Source organism: Lethenteron reissneri, chromosome 39, assembly GCF_015708825.2.
Source record: "Lethenteron reissneri isolate LAM-NWPU_2019-01 chromosome 39, ASM1570882v1, whole genome shotgun sequence".
Lineage (NCBI taxonomy): Eukaryota > Metazoa > Chordata > Hyperoartia > Petromyzontiformes > Petromyzontidae > Lethenteron > Lethenteron reissneri.
This window is the reverse complement of record NC_083817.1, coordinates 1,088,921-1,116,716: the sequence shown is the minus strand read 5'-3', so window position 1 is coordinate 1,116,716 and position 27,796 is coordinate 1,088,921. Positions and strand designations below refer to the sequence as shown.

The 27,796-nt window shown below is 49.1% G+C and overlaps 1 protein-coding gene across 1 annotated transcript in view; it reads left to right on the top strand.

Annotated features, from left to right (window-relative positions):
- Window positions 1–1,757: 1,757 nt before the first annotated feature.
- Window positions 1,758–27,796, top strand: part of LOC133351879 (mitogen-activated protein kinase kinase kinase 1-like) — an 87,978-nt gene continuing 61,939 nt past the window's right edge. The window contains exon 1 of the mRNA XM_061567457.1: window positions 1,758–2,437. Coding sequence (XP_061423441.1) covers window positions 1,932–2,437 — 506 coding nt within the window. The 5' untranslated portion in view covers window positions 1,758–1,931. The remainder of the gene's footprint in view (window positions 2,438–27,796) is intronic.

Sequence of the window (27,796 nt, the reverse complement as noted above, 5' to 3'; positions counted from 1 at the left end):
TACAACAACCTCATTCGTGGCCTCGTCTCGCCAGCGGCAGAGCAGAGAACGACGACAAAAGTTGAACCCGACACAGACAATGGCACACGTGTGAGAGCGTGTGTACCTCGGGGTGAGGCAGCTATATCACGGGATCGTTTTGGCAGTATCAAAGTGTGAAACATAAGAATAGGTTTAAAGCTGTCGTGACTGCAGGGATTCATCTTCTTGGTTCTTTCGGTAAAGTCACGTAGAAGGGAAGTAATAAAATAATAAAAATAAAACATAATAAAATAATTATCACGACGTTTCGGCCACAACGCAAGCAGCCGTCCTCAGGTGAAGAACAGGTCTATCGGGGAGACAGCGTCTGAATGAAACACCACCACGCTTGGAGCGTATATTTAAGCTGGGTTGGAAGGGGGGAAGGGCGCATTGACAAAATAATTTGCATATCAAGAGGAATTTAGCATATTTATGGGAAATGAAGGTATGTGATTAGTACTACTTTTGAAATGCGTAGGAGGTGGGCGGGGGGTTTCAAAGTCATATTATGCCCGTGCATTATGCAGGATTAGCAGCATCAAAGGGAGGGGATAGGGGTAGCATTAATAAAGGGAAGGAATGTTAATAGGCAGCATATAGTACGGGATAGACCCGTGTGATGTAAGGGAAAAAAGTTTAGCTGGAAGCATATTATATTTTTTGCGACATAGAATTGTAATGTATTACTTACTGTTAGTACCTCAGCTTATTGGAGAGTATATTTAGTATACTGATGATACTATGTAGTTTTTACTTTAATTCTTTACGTGGTTGTTTAGTTACTGCAGCTCCTTACTATTAACATTCCTTACCTTTATTAATGCTACTCCTATCCCCTCCCTTTGATGCTGCTAATCCTGCATAATGCACGGGCATAATAGGACTTTGAAACCCCCCGGCCACCTACGCATTTCACAAGTAGTACTAATCACATACCTGCATTTCCCATAAATATGCTAAATTCCTATTGATATGCAAATTATTTTGTCAAGGTGTTGACGATGGTGCTGGTGGTGGTGAGGATGATGGTGGTGATGGTGTTGATGATGGGGAGGATGGTGCTGGTGGTGGTGAGGGTGCTGGTGGTGGTGAGGATGGTGGTGGTATTCTTTGGTTCTTTCGGTTAAGTCACGTCTAAAGATAAAATAATAAATTAAATAATAGCATATTACGACGTTTCGATTGCAACACAAGCAATCATCATCAGGCATAAAAGAAATAGCAACAAAAATCTAACTAGAAAACTATAGACAGACATACAAGCAGACAGACATCACAAGGACACGCACAGAGAGAACACATATATCTATAGTTTTCTAGTTAGATTGTTGTTGCTATTTCTTTTATGCCTGATGATGATTGCTTGTGTTGCAATCGAAACGTCGTAATATGCTATTATTTAATTTATTATTTTATCTTTAGACGTGACTTAACCGAAAGAACCAAAGAATAATTCTTGCAGTCACGAAAGCTCCAAAATTAAGATTGATGGTGGTGGTGTTGATGTTGGTGATGATGGTGCTGGTGATAGTGTTGATAAGCTCGGTCCACCCCACCACTCGACCACTTTCAACCTCTCGGCGTCCTCCAACCTCCCCGCGTGTTGAAGGCGGCTCCACTTTGGGCGCAGGCAGCGACCCCCCCCGGGGTCTCTCCCCGTGCCGTGCGCCACGTGGGGCCCACGAGGGAGGCGCGGCCGTGGGGGAGGAGCCAGAGTCGGGGGAGGAGTCGGAGTCGGGGGAGGGGGCGGTGACCACTCGCGGCCCCTCCCCCCCCCCCGCGCTTCTCCCCCCCCACGCGTCTCGCAGCGAGTCCCACTCGCAGGGAGCGCAGACGGCTCCCGGGGAGCGCGCGGACACGACGCACGCGCAGAGGAGCCGCCGCGTGCCACGGGACGGGGAGCCGGGATGGCTTCGGCCTCCCGAAGTGGAGGAGGAGACGGAGGAGGCTCCCGCCTCGAGGCGGACACACGCGGGCACGGTTCGGGACAGGGAGCTGGACACGGGCCGCTGGGACAAGCAGGAGGAGGAGGAGGGGGAGCGCACGGGGGAGCCGGGACACGGGGAGCCGCGCACGGCAGACCCTGCGTGGTTGGGGGAGCAGGAGGAGGCGTCCCCCCCGGGGCGGGCAGCCCGGGCGCGAGTCGCCCTCTCGACGTGATCCGTCGGCAGCTCCGCAAAGTCCACAGCGTGGACCTCGACTCGTCCGTGAGCAAGGTGGAGCCGGGGGAGCGAGGTGGAGCAACGGGCGGACGATGGGACAGCAACAGCGCCAGCAGCAGTAGCAGCATCCTCATCAACAACAACAACAGCAGCAGCATCCTCAACAACAGCAGCAGCAGCAGCGCCGTGACGGGCAACTCCAACAGCAGCATCCTCAACAACAGCAGGACTTCTACGGAGCCGGCTTCCAGGTCACTTGACAGCCACATGGATGAGTGTTGGGCCGCTGGTGGCGAGGGTGGTGTTGGTGGTGGTTTGATCACGGTGGTGGTGGTGTTACTGATAGTGCCGTTTGTGATTGTGATGGTAGTGAGATGTCGTGTTAGTGCCGGTGCTCGTAGTAGCGACACTGGTGATGGTTGTTCTGGTGTTGACGACTCTTGTGTCAGTGTTGACAACTCTCGTGTTAGTGTTGATAACTATTGTGTAGTGTTGAGAGTTGTCTTGAGAGTTCGTGGCAGGGTACGATGTTGGTGAGGATGGTGTTGGGTGGCACTGGTGCTGATATTTCTGCTTGTAACAATGGTCCTCGTGAGTGTAGTGATGATTTTGGTGCAGATAGTGATGGTTGGTGGTGGTGGTATTGGTGCTGGTGATATTTGTACTGGTTGATGCCAGTAGCTTGTGGTGTTGATGGTGGTGGTATTGGTGCTGGTGATATTTGTACGGGTGATGCCAGTAGCTTGCGGTGTTGATGGTGGTGGTATTGGTGCTGGTGATATTTGTACGGGTGATGCCAGTAGCTTGTGGTGTTGATGGTGTGGTATTGGTGCTGGTGATATTTGTACGGGTGATGCCAGTAGCTTGTGGTGTGGTGGGGATGGTATTGGTGCTGGTGATATTTGTACTGGTTGATGCCAGTAGCTTGTGGTGTTGATGGTGGTGGTATTGGTGCTGGTGATATTTGTACGGGTGATGCCAGTAACTTGTGGTGTTGATGGTGGTGGTATTGGTGCTGGTGATATTTGTACTGGTGATGCCAGTAACTTGCGGTGTTGATGGTGGTGGTATTGGTCGTGGTGATTTTTGTACGGGTGATGCCATTATCACTGGTGATGCTGACGTTTAGTGTGTGCCTTGGACGAGACGGCGAGCAGGACATTATTTGTCAATGTGGCGCAGCGAGGTTGAACTTTAGCCTGCAGGGGGAAGGGGCTTCTGGGATGGAGCCTCACACCTCTGTCGTTCTCCATTGCACACCGCTTGTGTACTGCATAAACAACGCCGTTTGTGCTCTGTGCGGAGCTACTGGTCTGCCCAGATAACAGGGTTCGAGAATGAGAGGAAAGCGGTTGAGTTTATTGTGCCGTGCTGGCCCTAGGTGGACAATTATTACTTTGCATGATCATGAGGATGTTCAGCTCATGGGGATCTTCATCAGCCAGCATTAGATCGACCATGGCTACTGATGATGATCAACATCACCATGACGATATTGTGTTCATGTGACCGTGGTTAGTTATTATGAAAATGTTTTATGAAGCACCACGTCTTGAAGTGCTACCCCAGTTATTGTCACGAAAAAATATTTTCATGTCCTAACCTTGTAAGTCTGTGTGTGTGCCCTCCAATTGTGTCCTTCATGTGTGCCCCTGTTCAGCTGTACGAGCTCGAGACATGTCTGGCCACTTAAAAATACTTTTAAAAGGCAATGGAGATTGACAACCGTTTTCAAAAGTCCTCCCCCATAGTGAAGAGGTCAAGACAGAGGTGCTGTGTTTTGGCGCCAGCTAATCCCTGTCAGTCAGGTATTGAGGGTTCGTTCATTCCTCCAGATGTGTTGACCAGATAGCGAAATACAGTCCATGTCTGTGTACAATGTATTGTGAATTTGAACAAAGGATTAGTGCCCTGAGAGAGAATAAAAACTTGGGAGCGGGTTGTTGTTGTGGACAGTACTTTCCTGGGTGCCTTTGCCCGATAACTTCCCACCCCACATCGCCAGATCTGGTGAGTGAGTTGACAAATTAGAAAACTGTAATTCAGATAGAATAATGCAGTTTGTAGGTAAATGTGTATCAGTGTACGTTGCGTTAATGCGCGGTAAATTGTATCGCAACATTGTTTATGTCGTCGTAAGGTCTTCCAGTATCATCTGTCGGCTTTTTGGTTGGGGTTCATTTGGCGACTTTCTGCTTGAAGAAGTTGCCAAAACTGGCTCTTCTGCGTGGATGACTACACAAGGGCACGCGGGGAGAATTGTCTCGGCGCCGGAGAGGCGAGTGGTGCCAGGCCTGATGCCATCGTTTTTCTTGTAATTCACATTTGGTAACGTGCACCGATTTCGTTCACACTCGGTATGTGTGTGTGTGAGAGAGAGGATGGTTCAGAGACGTGGGAAACAGCAGGCAAGCGAGAAGGTGGCCAGAACCGGTGCCCACACTTGCCCGAGCTCTGGGGTCCTAAGTTTGGATGTTTGACCAGCTCTGTTCCATGCTAAACGGGGCCTCAATGGGACAAACCATGGACGCAGTCATCACCGTTTGGCCTTGTGGACAATGAACTTATCAATCGGATGCAACGCAGCAATAGCTGTAAGTTGTAACGGCCGTGTCGTAAAGGACATGCTGGCAGTTGTGTCATGAAATGTGCACTCTGTGGTGTAAGCACAAACATTCTGTGAGTGTTCATGAAAAGTAAGACAATAATGCAAGCTCACTCACTTTTAAGTGTGCGCAATTACCCATAAATCTCCACAGACATCTGTGGTTAACTTACAGATTGTTCTGTATTAAGGTGGGCACAACATATGGGAGAGTGGTGTGGTTCGGAACACAATCAGCCATCACTGTCTCCACAATGCTGATGGGTACTAGTTAATACATCACATCACGTGCTCAAGCTCGAGTTGACCTGACGGGGGCCCAGTTCAGGCTCAGGCACACATGGCCTCTGGTAAACTTGGTAAAATCCCGCCGTCTCTACTCCCAGCAGTATAAGTACGGGTACTCCCACTTTCTTCAAGACGCCTGCATAGTGTGGGATAGTCGGCTCAATGATCTGCTAGAGGGGCTCTCTATAGAGCCCTCCCAAGTGGGAGGCCCTTTCACCAGCAGGGGAGTGAGCCAGTCATTGCAGGTCTGCACCTTTACGTGTTACGCTGGGTCAAGAAGTAAACATGGGCCTCTAAAATCATAGCACAGTTTTATAACCACTATGCCACCCCTCCCATTTGCAAATGTAAACTCATTCATGCACCAATGCACACACACACAGTGTCTGCACGTAGACTATCCTGGTTTGAGTGACAAGGTGGATGATGCGGGATTTGCTGAGTGTACGAGCGTTGCCAAACTGCCATCATATAAAACACCACCCATCGATTTGGGGAAAAAAATGAAATGAATCGATGACGCTACACTGTGAGTGTCAACTTGCGCAGTTGGCAGGTTGAGACTCGACTGCAGCGCCGCCTCCCACCATGCGAGTGTTTTGCTGGCGTGCGTTTCTTCACCCTGGGCACTGTTTTCCCAACATTCGTCTCTCCGCCCGCCTGGCCACCTGGATCGCCCAGGGAGCTGTAGTGGCGCCTGCCCCGCCGAGGCTCTGTTATGGTGCTGGTGGGATCCAGCGGGACCTTGCCTCGACGGGGAACCATCCGTTCGCGCTGTGCATGCGCTCGCATCAAGTGGCCCAACCTCACGTGCTCCCACCACCCTGACGCTTTTCACGCCTGCCACTCGGCGTTATCGAACCTGAGCCTGAGTGGCGACGCTTGTAAATTCAGCCGTGGGGTAGTGGATCGTTGGTGCGGGGCAGGTCGACGATTGTGCAAAAGTGGGGGGACTGCGGGGGCACAGGCACTTGAGCTAAAAACAACCTCGCATTAGCAGACTGGGCGGGGTGGACAGCAGCAGGGAGCGATGGGACCTGGCCATTGTGGACACGCCAGCAGTCTGCCCGGACTTGTCACAGCGCACCTTTGTGAGCCGGTACATCTATTGCGCAGGGCAGTGCTTTGCCTTTCGCTGCAGAATATCCAGTGCTGTTCAGAGACACCGTGCTGAGGTTGAGTGGTTTGCATAAATACGGAACCTCGTGCCAAAGACGTCTACAGTATGCGCATTCTTTTGTCATTAATTGGAGCTCTCTAAATAGTCATATATGGTAGTCTTCTTCGTCACGGTGGGCCTTGTACAAGTTTTGGCTGCGCGTTCAAGAAAATAATACGCTGACACTGGATATCCCGGTTTGTAAAGGCAAAAGTCCCCGTGGAGAAATGCACCCGTTCCCGGACTCCAGTCACACGCCCTCTCCCCATTCAGCGCTTCGTGTAGCAAATCGACAGATGCATTTCATGTACAGTCCATTGTTCAGTTTGCACACGAGTGGGGAAGAGTGGCTCGTGGAAACGTGGACTGGAGTCTGAAGCCCAGGCGTGGATTTTGACAAACAGAACTTGTTCCCACAGCCACGAAGTTTCCCAGTGTTTCAATTTCATTGCACGATATGCTGTAGTCCCCTTTACAGCAGTGTGGTGCCACTCATTCAGGATTGACATTGCCTCGTGTTTGCGCTGCGATCACGTCCGTACTGAGTGGTGTTCCCTGGTTGTCATCCCAGACTCTCCTTCTAACATTTGCCTCGAGATGCACTGCATGGAAGGTGCGGTATAAATAATTAATACGATGATGACCCGACATTTGTTAATGTTTCTAAGCACCACTTTCGTATACAAGCAGAACCCTTGTTGTCACAAGATCGTGGTATTGCAGTTGCATCCCCTCAAGGAAGAGAGAGCAACTGTGTTCACCATGGCAGGCGTCAGACACTACTGTATACGCATATTTGGCTGCTCGACATTTCCACGTGGTGATGAGCCACTTCGTTGAGCTATCATTTGTGGCCAGGTCACTTCTGAAAAAAATAACTAATAGCCCAGTGGGCTTTACCTGGTAAAATGAAAAGATATATAGTTTAGTTGTTTTTATAGTGATTTGCTTACCTTTCCTATAATTTGCAATCCTATAATTTGCTAACTGGACATCTGCGAAAAAGAGTTTCCTAGCTCATCGGATTTTTTTCCAGGATAAATAAACATTCTGATTCTGATATTCAAAGCAATGCTTCTCCACGGCATGTGTGGGTCTGTGACTTGGGCTGAGGCACCAAGGTGCAGTGTGGCGTGCACTGCTTCATTACGCCACGGGATCTCCACACTTCCGCTTTGTCGCAACAGGCGGAACAGACTTAGCGAGTGCTGAAGTTCACAAGGGCGGCAGTGATGGCCTGCTAAGGCGCTGTCTGTTCAGGAAGCAAATGAGACATTTCTTGTATCATTAACAATGCAGATTTGCTATGATTTTTTTCTCCAACAAACAAATCAATGATTCTTTTCCATAATATGATGCCAAATGTACACATTTCAAATGTCTTTGCGAACTAAGCAGACATCTTTTAAGCGTTAAATATAATTTCGTTAAAAAGTTTGGGACGAATATTTACCGTGAAATTACAACGGTGGGGTTTTGTTTTGCAAAAAGGTTTTAAATACGCTTGAATTTATTCATTTGGCCTTGAATGATAGTAATTTCGTTTTTATACTTTAAATAAGTGGACATTCAGTCCAATTGACCACGAACAATGCTGCTCAGGTAGCTCAACAATTTGCATACAAGCCGCTTCAAACTCCACATGTCTAGACACACGGTGCACTCTGGATGGGGCCTCCTGATATTGCGTACGGGGGCAGACACCGAGATGGACAAAGGACTCATGTTCCATATCCACACATCATGACAATATCTTCATCCAAGAAAACCACACCACTGATTCTCCAGGCTTTTTATGAGGATCCTGCATTGGGATCATTGGCCAGTTCCACAAATTAGGGATTGGCCTCCCTACAGCCCCGATTAGCACGGTTTGCAACGTACGGTGTGAAATAATACATATATATATTGGACTCTACTACCGTGTCTACTGTATGCCAGTTCTGTAAATTATATACGAGTGTTATTTTAATTGCAAGAATAAGGCAGTTAGGCTAAGTGAGAGAAGGGCGAAGCACTTCATGGCTAGTATTTTATACAGAGGTCAACATTGGCGATTCAAAATTGCTCAGTGTAAGCAGTAAGTGGCTAAGCTCGGCATTGTGGTCGATGTGGAATTCTCTGCAATCCAGTCAGCAGCGGCAATGCCTCTCTCCCTCTGTGCGAATGCTATCATGTGAATTGCTCGTGTGGCTGTGTGCGTTGAGGTTACCACTCCAGGATTTCACAAGTGTGGTTTTGTATGTGGCGCGTCAAATTGTGCATCAAAAGGCTTTGGGAATGTTACGAAAGTATGTGTATCGGTCCAACGTTGGGTTTTATTTTAAATTTAACTACATGGGAACATTCGGTGAGCAAAAGTAAAAATAGCTCGGAGACCGTTGGACCCAATGCTGCGAACAAGACGGTTCATGTTTAGAAAATGTAATTGTAAGCCGCCTAGTTGCTCTGCTGCATTTATTTTCTTTTCAGGGCACATGCTCATGTGAGCCCTCATTTTAAAGCAAGCTTCATGAGTGGTTCTAATTCAGTATCGACAAAACGGCGAACAGAGACACACGGGCAGCCACTGCGAGCTCCCTGAGGACAGAGGGCCGTGGCAAGTCTGTGCATCGTCTTGAACGGAGTTGCTCCGCTTGGAATGAAACGGTTCCTGCGTTGTAAGGCAACATCCACAGCATACCACGGGAGCAGCAGATGTCCATCGAGGTGCACGCAGGTTTAAGCAGCTTCTTGTTGAAACCCTCCATCGGTTTGTGCCAATTGCATGCTACAATGTGCATTGTTAAGCTTTAGGCCTACCGTGTAAAGAAAACAAAACTGCGGATACAATACATGTTGTAACCAGCCGTAAGGTCGGGGTGCGCACGTCGTCGTCGTTATATCGGAGCGGCGTTGCACGTTGCTGCACCCCGGTGTGCGGACAAATCGACGCACATGAAAGAGAGCGGCGGCGACTCGACGCTTAGGACACAGAATCTGGTTGTGCCCGAGCCATTGATTGTGCACGGCGGTTTGTGATGGATTTGGATGTTGCTGTTCGTCCGTGCAAGAAGAGCTCCTTTTGTGAGCGCCAAAATAATTGCTCCGTTTAGAAGGGGAGAGAGTTGCGCCCCTTGCAGCAATGGGCGGGGGGAGAGGGGAGAGGGCCCCCAGGCATTGTGGAAGGTGTGGGGGTTGGGCAGGAGGCGGATGGGAACAAGGCCTAGGTAGAAGACCACCAGGGAAGTGCTCAGGGTTTTTTTCTTTCACCCATCAAACACACCATCCCCTCTGTGGTCCCGCGGGGACGGTTGCCACCTGTCCCGGTTTGACGCAGGCGGTTCTGGGATTGGCACGGATCTGCCTTCGGGTGCCAGGGATGGATTCGTGCCGAGATTTGTTTCACGGACTTGTGTTGAACTTTATTGATTTGTACAGCACAGTTTGGATGGACTGAGAACTATGCCTGGGTTTGGTCTGCAGTGGAGAAGGTGGAAACCACAGCGTGGGGGACCTGCTACACTAACTATGGTGATGGATTGAGACTACGCACTATCTTGCTACCCACGTCTGCATTCGCAGAAAATAATATCTATATGTTTTTACGTGGTCTTAAAAATAAATGCTATCCTCGGCTGCATTTTCTCGCTTAAAGCTAAACTTCACATTCCCAGACTCGACTGGCAGGCGAGCAGCCTCGTAATTGGTTGACATCATCCTGGTGCGTGGCTTAAGACAACAAAACCAATCTGCATTGTGTACAAACTCATTAAGTGCTATTGTGGAGCCATATGGGTAATAAACAAATACACATACAGTACGTCCATTCATCCCTCTGCATATTTGTTTGCATTGCACAAGTCCCGGGACGTCACTGAGAGCGGCTCTTGCTAATTGTGTCTTGTTCCCGAGCAGTATTTGCTTAACAAGAACTTGTTCTGCTGATGAGACCCACAATGGTTGAAACTGGTCCAGCGCATGCCTGTTTAAACAAATGCTGCTTCATAGCAAATGCAGAAGGCCACTAGGCAAAAAAAAATATCTCGTTTTTAGGGAGAGTCGAACGGAAGTATATTTATGTAAACCAATAAACGGTTTTAGGGATTGCATTTCAACAGGATCTACAGATTAGAGTTACTGCTCCTTGCTGTGATTGCAGCCCGATGCCTTTCCTCTTGCAGCCGTGTATTGAACATCGCAACACAAATGCGTGTCTGTCTCGTACCAGGGAAACAAGCTTCCGGCTGCAAATGCGGACTTTATTGTGTCCACGGTTTTCGAGGCCTTAAGCAGCAGGCGTAGGCCCCAAGTCGCCGTGCCTCCCCGACCTTCGTTACCTTCCCAAAATCCCACCCATTTAGATCCGAGGCTTATCCGAAATGACAAGCTTTGGATGACCAACAAATTGCTCTACTCTTTTGACAGCACGCCACGGATGAATGCCTTTCACCGTTGGCCAACTTTATTCAGTGTAATTGCTTCAGGAAATGTCTGATTGGATGTGATTTAAAATACCGTGCGTATGGCACTTGAATTTTTTTTAAACGGACTTTGCAGTCTGAATTTGTAGTTTCGCGCTGGTTGGAGGTTTCGAGTGGACCAGACGACGGGGGCTGTCTTTCTCCTCGCTGCTTCCACTCTCACGAGTCCTTTCCCACAGTTGCTTGTTCCTAAAGTTCCACAACAGGCTGCAGAGGTTTTATGGCCAAGGCTTTGATCTTATCATCAGCTTACAGAGGAGGCAAGGTCATAATCATGCCAGCTCAATAGAGCTTTGGGTTTTATTTTAATGTACAGTATAGCCTTGAAGTGCGTGTATAAACGAGACAGAACAGCGTTGTCCAGAAGCGGACTTAAGCCTGCTGACAGAACAGGTACTAAATAATGGGTGCTGTTTTCAAGCGAGGCGTGTCCATGTAAACAGTTTCACTGCCACGTATAGTTCACACGAAGGGACGAACAGGTTTATTATTAGCGTGGTGCTCTTCCAAGGCGGTGGCAGAGTCGACCAGTTGACGCCAGTGGCGTGAGGAAGCGATTGCGGGCCTGCACTTTGAACTCCGTTCGCTCATTGCGGCAATCCCCGCCGTGACGGCAGCAAGTCGACAACAGCGACAATGTCAATGTGTATAGCATCGACATGCAATGGCATCCCCGACATTCGGGTAGAAGAGGGGTCAGGAGAGAGAGAGAGAGAGCAAGCAGGCCGGAACCCAGCACCAACTAAACTAAACGAGTTTTTACATGTTTACCAGGTAAGGCCCACTGAGCTGTATCGCTCTTCTTCAGACGCGACCTGGCCACAAATGATAGCCCACTGAAGTGTCTTATCGCGTGGACATTTATGGCAGCCAACAACTCTAAATGTAGAGGGAAAAACGGGAGGACGCGGAGAAAAATCCATGCCACCATGGGGATAGAGAGACATGCAAACTCCAAATATACAGCAGGCGTTAGGGTCGGGATCGAATCCACGAGCTCCTGAATACCAAGCGAGGTAGTTAACATCTCGCCACCGTAGCGTCCAACAACAGGGCAGCACCAATGAATCCTGAGGTATCTAAGGGGTGGACATTAAGAGGCGAAGATCCTCCATGTAGCCATGCAGAATGTTGCGTGCAAGTGTTGTTAGCGAGCACCTGCTGAGGCCTATACTGGCGCACGAGAGGATACTGAGGCCAGAACTACGCCCAGCCACCTTTGTCTTCCCATTGCTGATGTATATACACCATACCGGATACTCAATTAAGGCTGAGTTGACATAGGGAAGGCCTAGGAGAGGTTCTGATTCGACTGACCACCGACATTAGTATTGAGCGGGAATCAAACTCAGGTGCCCAAACCCCTGCCCTGCCGCTTTTCCCTCCGTGTAGAAGCACTGCCTGTCCACACGCCCACGTGCCCGCGTGCACACCTGTCCAGCCGCACGCCTGTGCGCGCGTGCGCGGTGCCTCTCGTGCACCCACGCACACGTGCGCACACGTGCGCACATTCTGCAGGCACAGGTGTGCGCGTGGCCGAAGACAAAGGTTTACTCTTTTGTAAACATTCACGGCGTGCGGCTCTGGCTGCTTTTGTGTCGTACGAGACTCATTCCTTCGGCTCGCGCGCTGCGTGGAACGCGCGACGCCCTACGAAAGGGCGCTAACAAGTGCCATCAATTCACGCGTAGCTGAAAACGTACACAATACGAGCACGCAGCGGTGGGGAGCGCTGTTAGAATGGTTAGTGTGCTGCGTTGCGAACCCGCAGGCCAAATTTTATGTCTCGGCCACGGCTAATATCGGTGGTGAGCGATATTGAAATCGGTTCTCCTCTCTCCATCCCTTGCCAAGATTCAATTCTTGGTTACTTTCATAACAATTTATTGAATCGCCACAATAACAAAAATGGGTAAACCCGTCGTAAGAGTCCTTTTAAACTGTTAAGCATTCCACATTTATAGATATCACCGGTTTGATTTTCCCCTTACAGATACATTTTTAGATATTCTTCGATTTTGTTGGAATAGAATTTTCAAATTAGGTTTCTTATGACCCGAATGTTTTCATTTTATATGATCGAGAACCCTCGATTGCGGCATCTGCTACGAAAACACGCCGGTGTGCCTCAAGCATTACATGTATTACCTTGCAGAGCGAGTCTCTCTCTCTCTGGGTAAAATCATTCTCCTGTGCTGAGCAAACCTGTTGCTGCTGACACGTCTCTACTGTCGCGTTAGATGCCGCTGGGATTGGATTAGCCCACATGGGTGGGGACCGCGATTCGAGTGCTCGGCTCCCAAGGGGAAGACTGCAGAGTTAAAATCCCGGCCGTCAAATTGTCTCCTGATTGAAGTTTCTTCTCGAGTGGCCAAAAGTTGAGAAGTATCTGCTCCTGTGGGAAGTCAACAGCGGTCAGTCAAATGGAGACAATGACCTCGTCCATGGGAATGTGGAGTTTCCACCACCGATTTGGAGCCACCAACTGACAGGGGCACCACCCTCGTGTTTGTTTGAGTCACTTCGACTGACATTTTATTTCACATTTCAGTAGAACTGAGGGGGTCCACGATCCCCTTTTCTGTAACTATTATTATCCGCAGGACCTAGAATTGTCTGCGAAAATTAAAAAGTTCCGCTCTCCGATCCTTCCCATCATCCGCAATGATCAGCAATTTTTCGCAGTCGAGTGAATTAACAGATTACTTTGCGAATAGTAGGATTCCTCAATGTGCGTCGCCCACATCACCACCGATTAGGGATGTTTTGTACCGTAATTAACTCTAAATTTAATCACAATTGTTAATTTGATGAAATTCAAAACGATGCCACATCCTGCTGTATGTACAGTGTACACTGGGCAGTACGCTAATGAGAGTGCCTGTGGGCCAACCCAAAGAAAACCTGTTTACTCCGATTCATATTTATATCAGAAATCCACTCCTCCTGGCCGCAGGCCACCCTCGTCTTCGCGTCGTGAGTTATGCCTGTCATCTGGCCCCACACCTGCCCGAAGACTTTTCACATGCCATTAAGAGGACACACACACAGATTAATGAAACTCGTAACAAGTTGCTACATGGCCCACAGTGAAATCTGCACGAGCCACGGGGGCTGTGCACAATTGAGCACCGACAGCCACGGAAAAAAACACCACACCGGGTTTTTTCCCCCTCCCCAACATTGCGCCAGAGCACCGCAGACGTGTTTACCTTTTACAGTGCGACACACACGCGGGCGTGTTTGTTGTGCGGTGCGACACGCGCGCACAGACCACATATTTGTGCGTGCCCCTTCTGAGAATTGAGCAGTCCCCACGGCGTCTCATGTTGGTCGGTCTTGAGCCACTCGTGGGACGTTCCGTGCGATGGAAACGGTCTCTCCGCAGGACCGCCCCTGTTGACTTTCCACCAAGCGGCGCCCAATTACTCCCGGAGCCGGAGGGGATGGTGGTGGGGTTGGACGTTCCTCGACGCCTGCGTGCCGAGCTGCTGCTGTTGTAGGGACGATGCCTCCTGCCAGTCCAGGGTGTGCGAGAGACGCCCGGCTCAGGGGGGAAAAACGTCATCCGTTGTGAGCGCCTCTGTGGATCCGTGCGTTACTGCTCAAAGGAGATCGTACTCCTGTACAGAAGGCTTTGCGCGATTGTTTACGTGAATAAAGTTACACGTGCAGTGCAAACCAACAAGCTCAGCAGGCGTTGGGACGGTTGGCCCCCTCGCGGTGTGATGAATTGTCACGATTCGGTGGCCGCGTTTTGATAGAAGATTGTCGTCGTAGAAATCAGCGACGCGTACAAAACAAACACGATGAATGTTCATCGCGAGCTTTGGGATCGATATTAATCGACGACTTGGTGCATCGCCACATGCCCACAGATTGGTGATGCTCTTCTCAAGTTAATGTCAAGCAGCGGTGACGAACCGTGATGGATTAATCTGATCACACAAATGTATAACTTCTCTGATGATGATGATGAACACGAGTCTCATTAAAATGGCTGCCGCAGACATCCGCTGTGCCACTGCAGCAGCTGACAGCACAAGTTGAAAATCTTCCCCAAAAGTTGTTTACCACCACCACCATCATGATTCACCATACGGAAGGAGCTCGAAAAATAACATGAAGGATATCACAATAGTGAAATATAATCCTACGTTTATTTTCTTAAACTCTTTAGAAACCGTTTTCTGCTACACCCAGCTGCAACTTTGTTTATTGTATTTATTCTTCTTCCTTTCTCTCTTTGTAACAATTTTTCCCTTCTTCTGCTATCTACAGTCTCCTTTTCATATCGTGCAGGGCTGTAGGGAGGCCGCCTGTCTCTTTTACAAGAGTCTTTGTTTGGCGAAGCGGAGTCGTGGCCGCTCTCCCGGCTGCGGAGGAAGCCTGTTGCCCCTCGGGGAGCAGATTAGAGTCACGTTTTCATGACGCGGGGGAAGTGGCGAGTTCCTGCTCTGGGCTCCGGCGGGGCCCGGTCCATCCATCCCCTCGTTTTCGTCGGCGGCGCTGGCACGCGTGGACATTCACGGAGGCGTCACCTACAGTTTGACAGCACTCGGCTTATTATTTCAGCCACCACCTGCCGCGTTTGCCAGATTTATTTGGTAAACATTCTCCCGCGGGAGTATTATTGTATTTATATTATTGTACGAGTGACCCATGGCAAACTTTGTGCCACGCTCTCCGTGAGCTTTAGCGTCACGCTTCACGGGATATTAATTACCTCGTCCGGTGATGATGATCGTATGTTTTTTTATGTTCAGGGCAAGATGTAAGCATTTTGAGACTTTACGATGACCCTGCCCCTGTAGGTGAAGCCAGTCGACCTATGAATCTGTCGGTGGAGATTTTTTTAGTTTTTGGGATTTTTGTTTTAAAAACACTCAATTAAATCTCGACCAAAGTTCAGCTTTTTGGCTTTTCTGGAACTTCATTCGAATTTACACGAATCGTTCGGTCACAATCGCCTGGACTTTTAGACGACTGCGGTATACGTAGGAGTGCGGTGGATGTGAGGAGCCGATAGTTGAATGTTCTTGAACTGGCTGCTTCAAGGGCATTGGACCGACGTCTTGTGATTGAAGTTGCCTGTGGCTCAGTGCCCTCTAGTTGGCTCCTCATAAAACTTCATGAACAGCGGCTAGAACACACACAAGGCAGGGCATCTGGTACATGGGTGGAATCAAGCAACATGTTCACTAGCTAAGCAACTGAATAGAGGGAAATTCGTTTTTTTTTACTATTTATGGACAGTTTTTAAAACTTTATATTTGAGTTTGCCAGTATTGTCCCACAATTGCCTTATCTTGTAAATAAGACTGACAGAGATTGTAACGTGTGATTTTTAGAATACTGGGCACCCTTTGGTAAACAGTTTATTCCATGTATACCACTCCAGTTTAGCCCAACTGACTTTTGGCTTTTTGGCCATCCAAGACATGATATGAACTGCTCCATATACCAGGGCATCTAAAGCCAAAGGGGCTATCCATGAAAACAGATGAAAGGATATCACAGGGCAATATAGGATTCAAACATAAGTGGAGGAGGGAATTTAGAAACGGGTATGAAATGGATGTTAAACGCATCCACCGTATGTTGTTTTCAACAATATTTAACTCATGAATGTGCTCTTGAAAGCTCTGTCCTCCTACTTCGTCTTCTCAGATGTTCAATAGTCGTGGAGTAGAGAGTCCACCGAGTTCACGTGGCCCCTTGGTTTGCAGAGGAAGGCTTCGGTTTGGTGAGCGATGGCTGTGCGAGGGACGTGGACTAGTGGCTGCTGCCTGGCAGTGGAGCCGGGCGTTCTGCTGCTGTGCCGCTGCTGGCAGCAGACGCGACACCAGCGGGCCTTTAATCTGTGGGTGGGGGTGGCGACCCAAGAATAACCTTCGCATTTGGGAAAGACTTTAATTAAGTAAATTGCAGCTTTTGCCGCTTTCAGGGGATGCACACGATGTGTCAAAACAACGGCTGTCAGCGTGAATGTGTTTAGGCCGTCCTGTATTACAGGACGCTGCTGGGTGGGTGTTTTTCTTAAATTAAGTTATAAGGAGGGAGGGTGAAGATGTTTGTGCTGTGTTCGCTCGGCCCATTACTGCGCGTTTGAGCGCAGCCTGCGTGCAACGCCACCGTTGCCGCGTCTGGTACCAGCAACAGCCACAAGCCAGTGACCAGTAGCCACGAGCCAGCAAGCAGCCACAAAGCCCGCGTCCCCCGGCACAGCCACCGCTCACTAAGCCACATCAGAACGCCTTCCTCTGCAACCAAGGGGCCACGTGAACTCGGTCTCCCAGACGAGGTTGTTCATCCACACTGTGGCCCACCACCACCATTCCTATCGTCTCTCACCCCCCCCCCCCAAAATTTTTTTTTTAACTGCCTATCTCGATTCAAGAACGGGTTTAAATCTCATCTAATACAACTCTGTTCGTGTTGTTTCTTGCTGACCACTCGACGATATGGACCTTTGGGCCCTGTGCTTTGTGACCGTGATTTAAAAAAAGACAGTGGCACCAACAAGTCACAAGCCACTTGGCAGTGTGTGCCAGTATCCAGTTATTCATTTCTATGTTTTGCCCGTGAGCAGATGAGGCCTCTTTTGAAACACAATGAGGGGTTTATTTCGCAAGAATGACCTGGTTATAGTATGCATCGGAATTTTTTTTTGGGCCAAGTAATCATCTACAGGTTGTAAAAGTGGATAAAAAGTTCACGATGTAACACGACTCCTTTGACATTTCACTGATTAGGGGACATTATTCGTTTCACACATTGCACCGCGCTATTATACGCTTTCCCAGATCAAGTTCATGGAACGTGTACCCAGGGAAACTAAATGTTTGCCGTGCAATGCGACGCGTGTATTTGTATCTACGCGTTATGCATGCAAATTATACGGTTGTCTTACATTTCCGCCAATGGAGGGAACAAAAGTCGACAATTGAGTTGGCAAAAATGATAAACAACACAAACAAGATGGTGAAAACGAGGGAAATATGTATTCCTGATTAGCATTGGGTGTGATGTGGTGAAGGTGAGGTGTGAAGTCCTGACAGAAGGTCTGCACTGGAACCCTGATGCGTCGAGGCATCACGTCGCTTCTACTCTATAATACTGTAATGGCCGGCGTAATGCCCTAATGGCTCGTTGTCTGTAATAGCCGGCGCGGTGCACTGAGTACGACGAGAGCCACATCATTGCTGTTGTGCTCATCGCAGGCTGCACAGACAGACCCCGGGGTGGGAGAGGAATGTGGTGGATGCAGGGAATGTTTATATCCCTGAGCATGGCTCGTGTTGAACCCAGGTCGGTGGCATCGTAGCAAAGTGCTGCACTTATTTATTCTAGATTTGAAGCTTTCGTGACTGCAAGGATTCATACTCTTAGTTTTTTCGGTGAAGTCACGTAGGTAAAAAAATTAAATTAAAATTTATAAAAATAAAATAATAAAAATCACGACGTTTCGGTGGCAACACAGCAAATCTGGCTGTGACGGTCCCACCTGATGACGGAGACTTGTGTTGCCTCCGAAACGTCGTGATTTTTATGATTTTATTTGTATTAATTTTTATTTAAATTTTTTCCTACGTGACTTTACCGAAAAAACTAAGAGTATGCTGCACGTATCACCGCCACCACCGCCCCACCGCTCCCACACAGCACAGTTGGCCCCTTTAACCTGCCTCTGAGTACTTTGCTCAGCCTATTGTCATGTCTTGTGTATTTGCTGTATCAAGACGAGACAATAGGAGACAGACTTGTTTTACTAATAGGGCTAAAGGTTATGTGTAACTCACCTTGGTAAAGTCACTGCAAATAATTAAAGAACGGAGAGGTAAAATATAAGTGGGGACCTTTTGCAAACTGCTTGTTTGGAGCCAAACGAAACTCCTACAAAGGCGATTTAATATGACGCGTGACCTCGTAAACAAGCGGCCTGCATCTAAATGGGGCCGGCCTCTACGAAGAGATACGATTACCGTCACGGCCTCCGTGTAAACCTCCTGTTGTCTACCCGGCGAGCATGTATTGTTCAACAAGCTCAGAGGCAGCCATAAAAATCTCGGTTAAACATTACCGTCAATAAACCGGGGATATCGTTTTAGGCCAAAGTTAGGCCTGCGACAAATGTTGTCGAATCTCAAAAGTCAAGCGGGCTTGAGTCTGGTGAGAACTTGAGTCGTCTGGTGGGAACTTGCAATGGGGGATTATAATCTGGGAGTACAAGGAGGTGGCCTCAAGAATGCTCGCACAGCGATGGATTATTGGATACGTCTGTGTGGAGATTTGAGTGTTATTCCCAGCTTTGTGTGGGTTTTCTACACGGGGTACTCTGATTTCCTCCCACGTGCCAAAACGTATAAATGGAATTGTCCAAACATCCCGGTGCTCCGTGAGGCTTTCCTGACTAAATAAAGGGCATCGTTATATTTTAAGATTGTGTGCATGGTCACCTCGTGAAACATTTACAAGTTGTTATTTCTCCCAATAATCGTCGTTATCAGACGCTCTCAGTCCGCCATTGGAATGCAGTGTTCCTATTGTGGATTTGTTGGGTCACGGTGATCATCATCATCACCATCAGCCATGATCAATCCACTGCTGGGTGAAGGGCTCCCTAAGCCGTCACCATCTCTCGTGGTTCTGCGATGTAGCAATCCGCGTGGCACCTGCACGCGAGCCGGTGTGCGACGGCGTGCAACGGCGTGAACCTGCGAAGTCGTTCGTGCAAAACGAGACGAGCCTCGTCTCGCGAGCTTCCGCCTGGTCAAACAAAAAAACAAAACAAACGTGAAACCGGACGTGGAGAGAGACGCATCGTTCCCGCACACCTGGGCGTTTCGTTCGTGGCACCGCGAAACCTTCACCTTGCCCGTGACACCGTGCGCCACACGGATGTGTGTGTAGCTGTGATGGACAACGGGAAGAAATCATGGAATGGCTGGGCCCTCGGGCTTACAGGATTTTCAGATTAGATGGCTGAGGATAAGGGGACTTCCAGTGGATTTCTTTTTCTTCTGCTGTTGTTGTTGTTCCCAGACCAGCTGTGGTGTGCATGGCCTCTCTGTACAGCCATGTCGAACTTTTGTAAACACGTGCAGACTCTGAATGCGGGAGATGTTCCTATAAATTGTTATTTGTGTCCGGTGTGGGTGTTAGCGGTCGTGCCGCACGCTGTTTGGCACGATGACCCTGGCGTTTCTCTCCACTTGCTGGGTGGGAGCTTCTCTTTTCCCGCATAAGCTCCTCGGCACGTGGAACGAAACGTCTGACAGCGCAGAACAACACGCTGTCCAACCCAAACGCACGTCATCGGATAGCAATCGTTGATGTGTTCGTCAGCCACAGAAGGAATGCTTCAATGTCAACCCTCCCGCATGTTGGCATTTTTCTTCTGCAGGCTGCATTTTTCACGGTTCCTATCTTTCGACGCGATGCAGGATTCCTCTCGTGTGATGGGCAACCGCTCTTATTATTGGCTGCTCGTGGTCACAGACTGTTGGTGGAATCCGGTCGTCTGTTGCTGTAAGGAGCCGCTTCCTGTTGTGCTTGTGGCCTCTCTCTCTCGTCCGCTACGCAAATGTGTTTTGCATCTCGCTCCATGTGCTGCCCGGCCATGCGGAAGGCAGCTCGCCCATCCTTCTTGCTGTCAGTGCCCTTGGACGGAGCACGGAATACCTTGACGCAGTAGAACTCTTCTTGTCAGCGGTGAAGAGGATGTATGCATGTTGAACTTCTTTCGCACCGTACGTAGCCAAGCGTGCTCATCGTAGGTACGATTGATGGGTGGGGGCGGGGAAAATATTACGTCGCCTATAATCCAAGATTTTATCTGCGATAGTACTCCACTTACCAATGATCACATTTGCAGATAATTGAGGACGATAGGAACAATAGAGACGTATATAATAATAATAGTTGTCTTGGGTCCTTTATCTCCCACAGTTAAGAGGAGTCGCGGTTAAGAGGAGTTATGACGTATTCAACTATTTTTTTTACTGCGGTTCACGTGCATTTCATGCGTTTATTTCCAATGTTGTCTTTTTGTTTAATGTCCGTCGTAATTGTAATAGTTTTGAACACTCTCGTCAGTTGCCGCGTCTCTTCAATAACGACAGATCGCCGCCTCGCGCGGCACGCGGGCGACGAGCCCGGCGTAACAGCGGCACGCGTTCATTGGCTGGGAGGCCACGTGACCCCCCGCCCCGCAAGCCTGTAGGGCTTGGGGTCACAATCGGCTCCACGTGTGAACTCGGCGTGACGGCGGCGGCGCGTATCTGCGAAGGAGCCAGCAAGCGGCAAGTGCGACGCGGCCGTGAAGCCGTGCTCGTCGCAGCAGCAAGCCGGACACGGACGGGCCGACAAAGTCCGAGTTGCCCAATCCAGTGCCACGAGTCCCCTTCAGGATGAGAAGAGCTGTTGATGGCCACGTGTGCACGATTAACGACTTCAACATTCTGCAGCCTGGTATCAGTCCACTTTAGCAGATCTGTGCGAGGTTGATTTGCCTAAGAGCAGCATCACGGGATGTGCCTGGCTTTGTCAGATACATTTCTGAGATTTATTTATATCCGTCCGGCTTCCAATCAACGGGTAGATCTGAGGTTAGATGAAAATATTGCTGCTATTTTGGCCCCGGAGATAAAAAAAAAAACACTCTTGGCTCTTCAAACATTGTGTTCTGTTGCTACGTTCTGATCGATATGGGCCATGTGACAGCCGAATGTAAATCTCTCTGTTTGTTTTTGCCCAGGGTAGGGCCATAAGTCTCAACTGCCATTCTTGGGCAATGGTGTGAAACAGGTTTTAAATTCATTTTTTTAGTCAACACAGTTGCTGTGTCTCTGCCGACTGTGTTCATGTATTTCTAAATGCACGTTCCTAAGTCAGTAAAAAAATAATATGTTACTAAGGTACAGGATATATGTAAAAAAGGCGGTGGTTTCTTCTAACACCGACTCATAAACACCCACTCGTAAACACTGGATTCACGCTCCCACGCCTTCAGTGGCCGAGCAGTTGAGGAATCGATAAAGCCGCTCGTTTGAGATGCTTGGGTAGGATGCTGCGACCGAGCAGTGTGCTGAGGATGCATTCGAAGTTGCATCTTCCTTGGCCTACACCGGAGTCACTGTTTTGTCCAGCAGCGGCTGTGACTTGCTTATAGATTTATTTAAAACAAGAAAAATGGCCACATAATAAAGAACAAAATCTGGAACAAACCAAGGGCTGGAGCACACTACTGGGTCGGTGTTTGCGATTGCGCTGTGTAGCTCCCTGTACCCGCATGTGGAATGAAACGTCGGACGTAGTGTCAAACGACGTGCTTTACACCACGAAAAAGACATCGGAGAGCTTTAAAAGATCAGAATCAGAATATGTATTTACCCTGCAGGAGGAATCCGATGAGCTATAAAGCTCTTTTTCACAGGTGTCCAGTCGGGGCGGGTGACAATGTTACCACAACAAACAGTACAACAACAGAATATGAGTGCAAAGTACTAGAAAGGTAAACACACAAACAAAAACAACACTAAACCATCTCCATCCTACCAGACAAAACCCCACTGAGGTTGCATCGCTTGTGCTCAACAGAGCCGGGAGGGTGATCCTAACAGCACTGCCACATCAAACCTCCAACCGCCCCAAGCTGCCCCGTATTTAATGGAGCTATAAAACATCTGCGTGGGCTGGCTTCGGGCTGTTTATTTGCACGTTGTCCACCAGACATCTGGGCTATAATATAAACCCATTCTGGCACAAACACGAGGTCAAGGCCAGGTCAAAAGATAACCTCTCTATCGTGAGAAACTACACACAGCCGGCAATATTTCCCAAAGTGCATTAAATTCGGATAGTCAAATATTTGCATATACATGCGGCAGGACGGAAAAAAGCACAGCACGAAGATAACCCTTTGTGATCTCCAAAATGAACCGGTGTTGTGAAAGGAATGCCACAACGCATTTTCATCGGCTCGATTTCTTTTTAGACGCCAATGGGTAACGTTCCCACGGGAAGCTGGGAGCTCATGGCCAGCCTGAACAGGCCCACGCACGCACCCACGGACGTCGCACACCTCGCTAGTCGCTCGTGTTTTTTTAATTGCTGAGATTTCTAAGCTCTGAAAAAACGCACACACACCGTGCTCTTCGGATTATGGTGCACTTTTTTCAACCGTGATTTAAAGCAAACGTTTGGGGTGCGTCCTTGAAACCGGTACGTGTGTGTGGCCAGAGTTATATGATTGTATTTACACTGGGTACACGTTTTGGGGTGTATCTGATAATATAAAGAATTTGGTATTTCATCCAATTGAATCACGAGCATTGCACACTGTCCAGCATGATGGAACATTATTGTCTCAAAGAGAAATTAATAAGGGCACTGAAACGTTCTGGTTTCATGATGTCAGGCATACATTTCAGACAGATTAAAGATGTGGATAATCATTAGTATAATCATGAAGTGGCTTTTTTACTCGGGCATAGCATGTCAAACAGAGATATATTTCACACATTTCTTGTTAAGTGCTGATAAAAAACCACGGCGAGGGGTGGATTCGGGCGAACGGACTTTCTCATCTGGGATTGTGATCGTGGATTCATAGTCCCGAACAGGACACGGTACTGCCTAAGTTAGAAAAACTTTTGTCTTACCGATGTGTATATATACTACCGAATAATACTAATAGATATTGCCAATAAGAGTTAAGTATTTGATAACTCCCTCATTTCGAACGGTTATCACGTAACGTCGCGTTACTGTCCACGTAGAGAAACGGGAACCACGAAGGTGATGCCACCTTTGGTGGTTCCGACGAGTGAGACGTCTGCTTTGGGCTCATGGACTCGGTTTCACGTACCTGTCAAACGGTTGAACTTTTTCCACGAATAAGCCATACTTCCAAACACTCATTAACCCCAACAGTGAGGCCCCACGTGTAATTGTATTGCAATGATTATTAAGTTTTGCCTACGAGGTTGCTCAATCCGTGGAATTGACCAACTGCAACATGGAATAATACTGTGGTTGGCGCTTGACTCAATGATGGTTTTCACTGTTACGACAAACGAAAGCATCTATTTGCAACGAACCGCGTGTGATGCTGCGCCAAACGTCACCGTCATCACTGACAGTATCCGTACAATGATACGAATCTCCACTTTGTCTGCAGCCTCCTCACTTGTGTGTGTGTGTGTGGTGTTGGCCACCCACCCCCTCGTGTGCCGTGCCGGCCTTCATTGGTTCTCGCTAACAGCACTTGCCCCAACAGCCTGTTAAGGCTATACGGGGGATCTTTGTCTTTGTTTGTCAGAAGGCAGTGTAGAATGTTACGACAATGAGAGAGAATGCTGCTTGGCAAACGTTGTCCCAGGCGCTGAGTGCGAGCGTCCGTCGCTTCTCCCCAAACACGACGCTCTCCTGTCTGCTTCGCTCTCCCGTCTGCTCCGCTCTCCCGTCTGCTCCGCTCTCCCGTCTGCTCCGCTCTCCCGTCTGCTCCGCTCTCCCGTCTGCTCCGCTCTCCCGTCTGCTCCGCTCTCCCGTCTGCTCCGCTCTCCCGTCTGCTCCGCTCTCCCGTCTGCTCCGCTCTCCCGTCTGCTCCGCTCTCCCAGGAGCGTCGTGGCGATATTCAGCGCGACTCGACGTTGAGGGGCGAGAGCTCGGGGCTCTCCCATCGGTTACGCAAACGATGACTCCACCGATTGTCGGTGCCACGACTCGATCGATGGCGTAACACGAATGTAGTCGGGGGGGGGGGGGGCGGGAAAAGTTTCACCTCTGTTCCCAAATGTGTCGCTGGACGGGAGGTGATGGTGGTATCACCCGCATCATCATCAGCTCTTGTAACGCTGGGCGTGGCTTGTAGGGGGTTTCCTGCATTTGGAATGGGATCGTTTTTAAAGGGGCCCTAGTAATCGATCGCAAGGAGGTAGTCGATTCCGATCTGTAATGGATCACAACCTGTAGTGGGATTATAGACCTCGATTGACGAACGGTCCCTGTTCTCTCGTCTGGTCTGTGTGCAAGGATGGTTGTGTGGAGATAGGGACTATAGAGTGGGCGAAACTCTCCTTGTTACCCAAAGTGTCTGCAGGGGTAGCTCTGGATGAATTAAGTGTTGAATGCTTTGTCCATCTAGAATGGGACATTTGTGTCTCATCCTGGCCCGTAGGCATGCTATAGATTTAAAGTAGATTATTATGCTGAATTATATACATCAAATAGTGCTCATAAGTAGAGATTTTACATTCGGTGAATGGGACAAAACTAAAATAGTACCAATTACAACTGCAAGTGAGAAAGGGTTAAAATGGGATGGTATAAACAAGAAGACTGAATCGTGCATGTGAATTGTGACAATTCCGGAGATGGGTGAAACATTCCATGGCCGCCAGCACCTTCAGCACGGAGACTCCGTCTCAGTGACTCCTTGGTGCGGAGTGTGAACGGCAGCGCTGCCAGCGGAGAGACGACCGTGAGTCCGGCCACACCGTCCCTCCGTGCGTTGCACTGAACTTGGTTCGTGAGCAGCGCAGGCTCCAACAGGCCTGGTGCGGCTCAAGGTAAAGGTGTAGCCCTGCTATCGCTGCCGGCGGAATCGTCTCCATAGAGCTCCCTCTAGAGAGTGTTTGGCCTACTCTTCCACAGTGCAACAGTGTGAACAGGATATGTAATGGATATAAACATTGGTTACATTTGACATCCTGTACGTTGTGAATCAAACTTTTTAACTCATAGTTATCCATTGTTGGATATAGGTCTACGGGCGACGGTATTATATGCGAAGTTAATTTAAGAAAACGATGAAAACGTTGCTTTCGTGAGGAAAGCCACGTTTGTGAGAGTGAACTGGCCGTGAGGGCGCTTTGTTGTAGCGTTTGGGCTGCCTCCAAAGTGGCGCGGACCCACGGTGGTGGAGAGGCACCTCTGGGAATCGACTCCAGCTTGTGCTAAAGAGGAAGCAATTAACTCCGCTCCGTCCCAGTGGGGTTTTTCCCAGAACTCTAGGAAACGAATAGAAATACAAAAAAACTGCCCATGAAAAGAACATGAACTTGTTGGAGATAAATCACCTCACGAAAATGTTCTACTCGGTCAGATATTAGCCGGCGGAGTTAATATTTAAATGAAACCCAATGCTGTACAAACAAGGGATACGGTAATAAAAACATTTTGGCAGCCCGTGACTTTTAATGGATTTTCCTCGCAGCACAGCGCTGTGGAGAGAGAGAGAGCTCTGCATGGCCGCATCGGACACTAATCAAAGCGCGGCAATCCTCGTTCCTTCTCTCAAGACGCCGCGTTTGTGAGCGTGCCCGCGTGTGCCTGGGGCCCGCGTGTGCCCACGAGGTCCGCGGCCACTTCTGCCTCCTCTGCCTCGAGTCTGTGCCCGCGAAATTACTCGCCCCCTACAGCCAAACACTTGGCAGGACTCTCCTGAGAAAGGGTCACGGTACTCGGCGAGGCTTTCCTCGCTAAATAAGTGAAATCATGGTTTCCCAGACGAGCTCGGCCTCTGCCACGATTGACGCCGATGAGCGGGCCCCCCCCCCCCCCTGCACGCCCGGGCCCCGCGCGCAAGGGGGGCCCAGGGAGGCCGGGCCGTGAGATCGCGAGGCCGGCGGTGGCTCGCGCCGACCCGCGAGGAATGTGGAAGTGCGGCACAGTGGCGGCAGCCCGGCCTCAGCTGTGGTGGGACGCGCCCCGCGGTGCTCCGCTGGGTGCGCGTGTCGCTCGCGATCAGCCCGGGCCCGGCTTGACGAGTTTAATAATAGCGCTCCCTCGCTCCATCGCTCGCTCGCTCGCTCGCTCGCTCGCTCCATCGCTCGCGCGCTCGAGGCGTAGCGCGTGCGGAATATCCGCTGCCCGCACTCCCAGGCGCAGTGCAACCAAGAAAAACAAAAAACCCCTCAAGCGCTGGGTATTTTCCACCCATAATTCTGTCGAGTGAGATTGTGAGATGTTTTTAATGGCTTGGCACATTAGAAGACTTTTTACAAGTAATTTTTCTCTGTCAGGACAGCCCCTCTCTGGGTTTCTTGAGACTTCTTCAGTGCTGCCTCGGAGTGTTTGCTCAATCCCTTTGCTTGTTTGTTATCCCGAGGAAACACACACATTTGAGGAATAACACTTCTCCTCCAGGTCAGTGACCTACTTGCTGTACTGCTTATTTATAGGCACCTTGTTTGCACATTCCCTCAATTACTCCTTCATATTGGAGAATTCTATGAATACAGGATTATTGGCTCAGGTTTTGAACGACAGTCAACCCACTTTAAATTTGAGAAAGTCCCAGTAATCTCAGAGATTGCTTTAAGTCCAGAGGACTCATTATAGTGACGAACAGGGTGAATTTACCATCGTTTGGGGTGTCTCTAGTTCTACACTCAACCAGCACGGCCCCTTAGAGGTCAGCAGACGAGGGCTGCGAGTCTAAACATTGAAGCAGTCTGTGTCTGTGGGTGCTTATCGTTCAAGTGAAAAGTGTAGGGCGTGACCCCACCGATTATCCCTTGATTCTATTTTCAATGTCTGCGATAATATTCCGTATTCTTCAGATTATAAGACGCTCCAGAAAGATAGAAGCAACCCCCCAGACATGTTGTGTCCGGTGTCAATATTTATATTTAAAATACGAGAGCGTAAAAAATTACTTCTCAAATAATTGTAACCATTCTTCACTGGACCCTTATTGGGCTTTTTTCATATAATACATTGATAACAAAGTGCATTAAGATGGATTAAAAGATTACAATGTATTAAACGACATCCGCCGGAGCTGATTTTAGGCAATATTTCACAAAACTTTCCCGGTCTGCCGCAGAATTCAACAACCCCGCCGTGGCAGCCCAGCTTGAGGGCAAGTGCCTCTCACAAGTGGCTCCAGTCAGCCACGAGCTGTAAACATTCACGCGTGCAGCCTCGTTGTGCAGCGCGGAGATCCAGTCGTCCACAAAGTCCATTATTTCTGCAGTCCGTCACGCAGTCATCTATGCAACCCGTGGCTCGAGACTTTCCGGTGCGCCTAGCGATAATGTAGATGTCTCCGAGTCACTCATCAAGGTGCCATTGGAAGGGTGGCCAC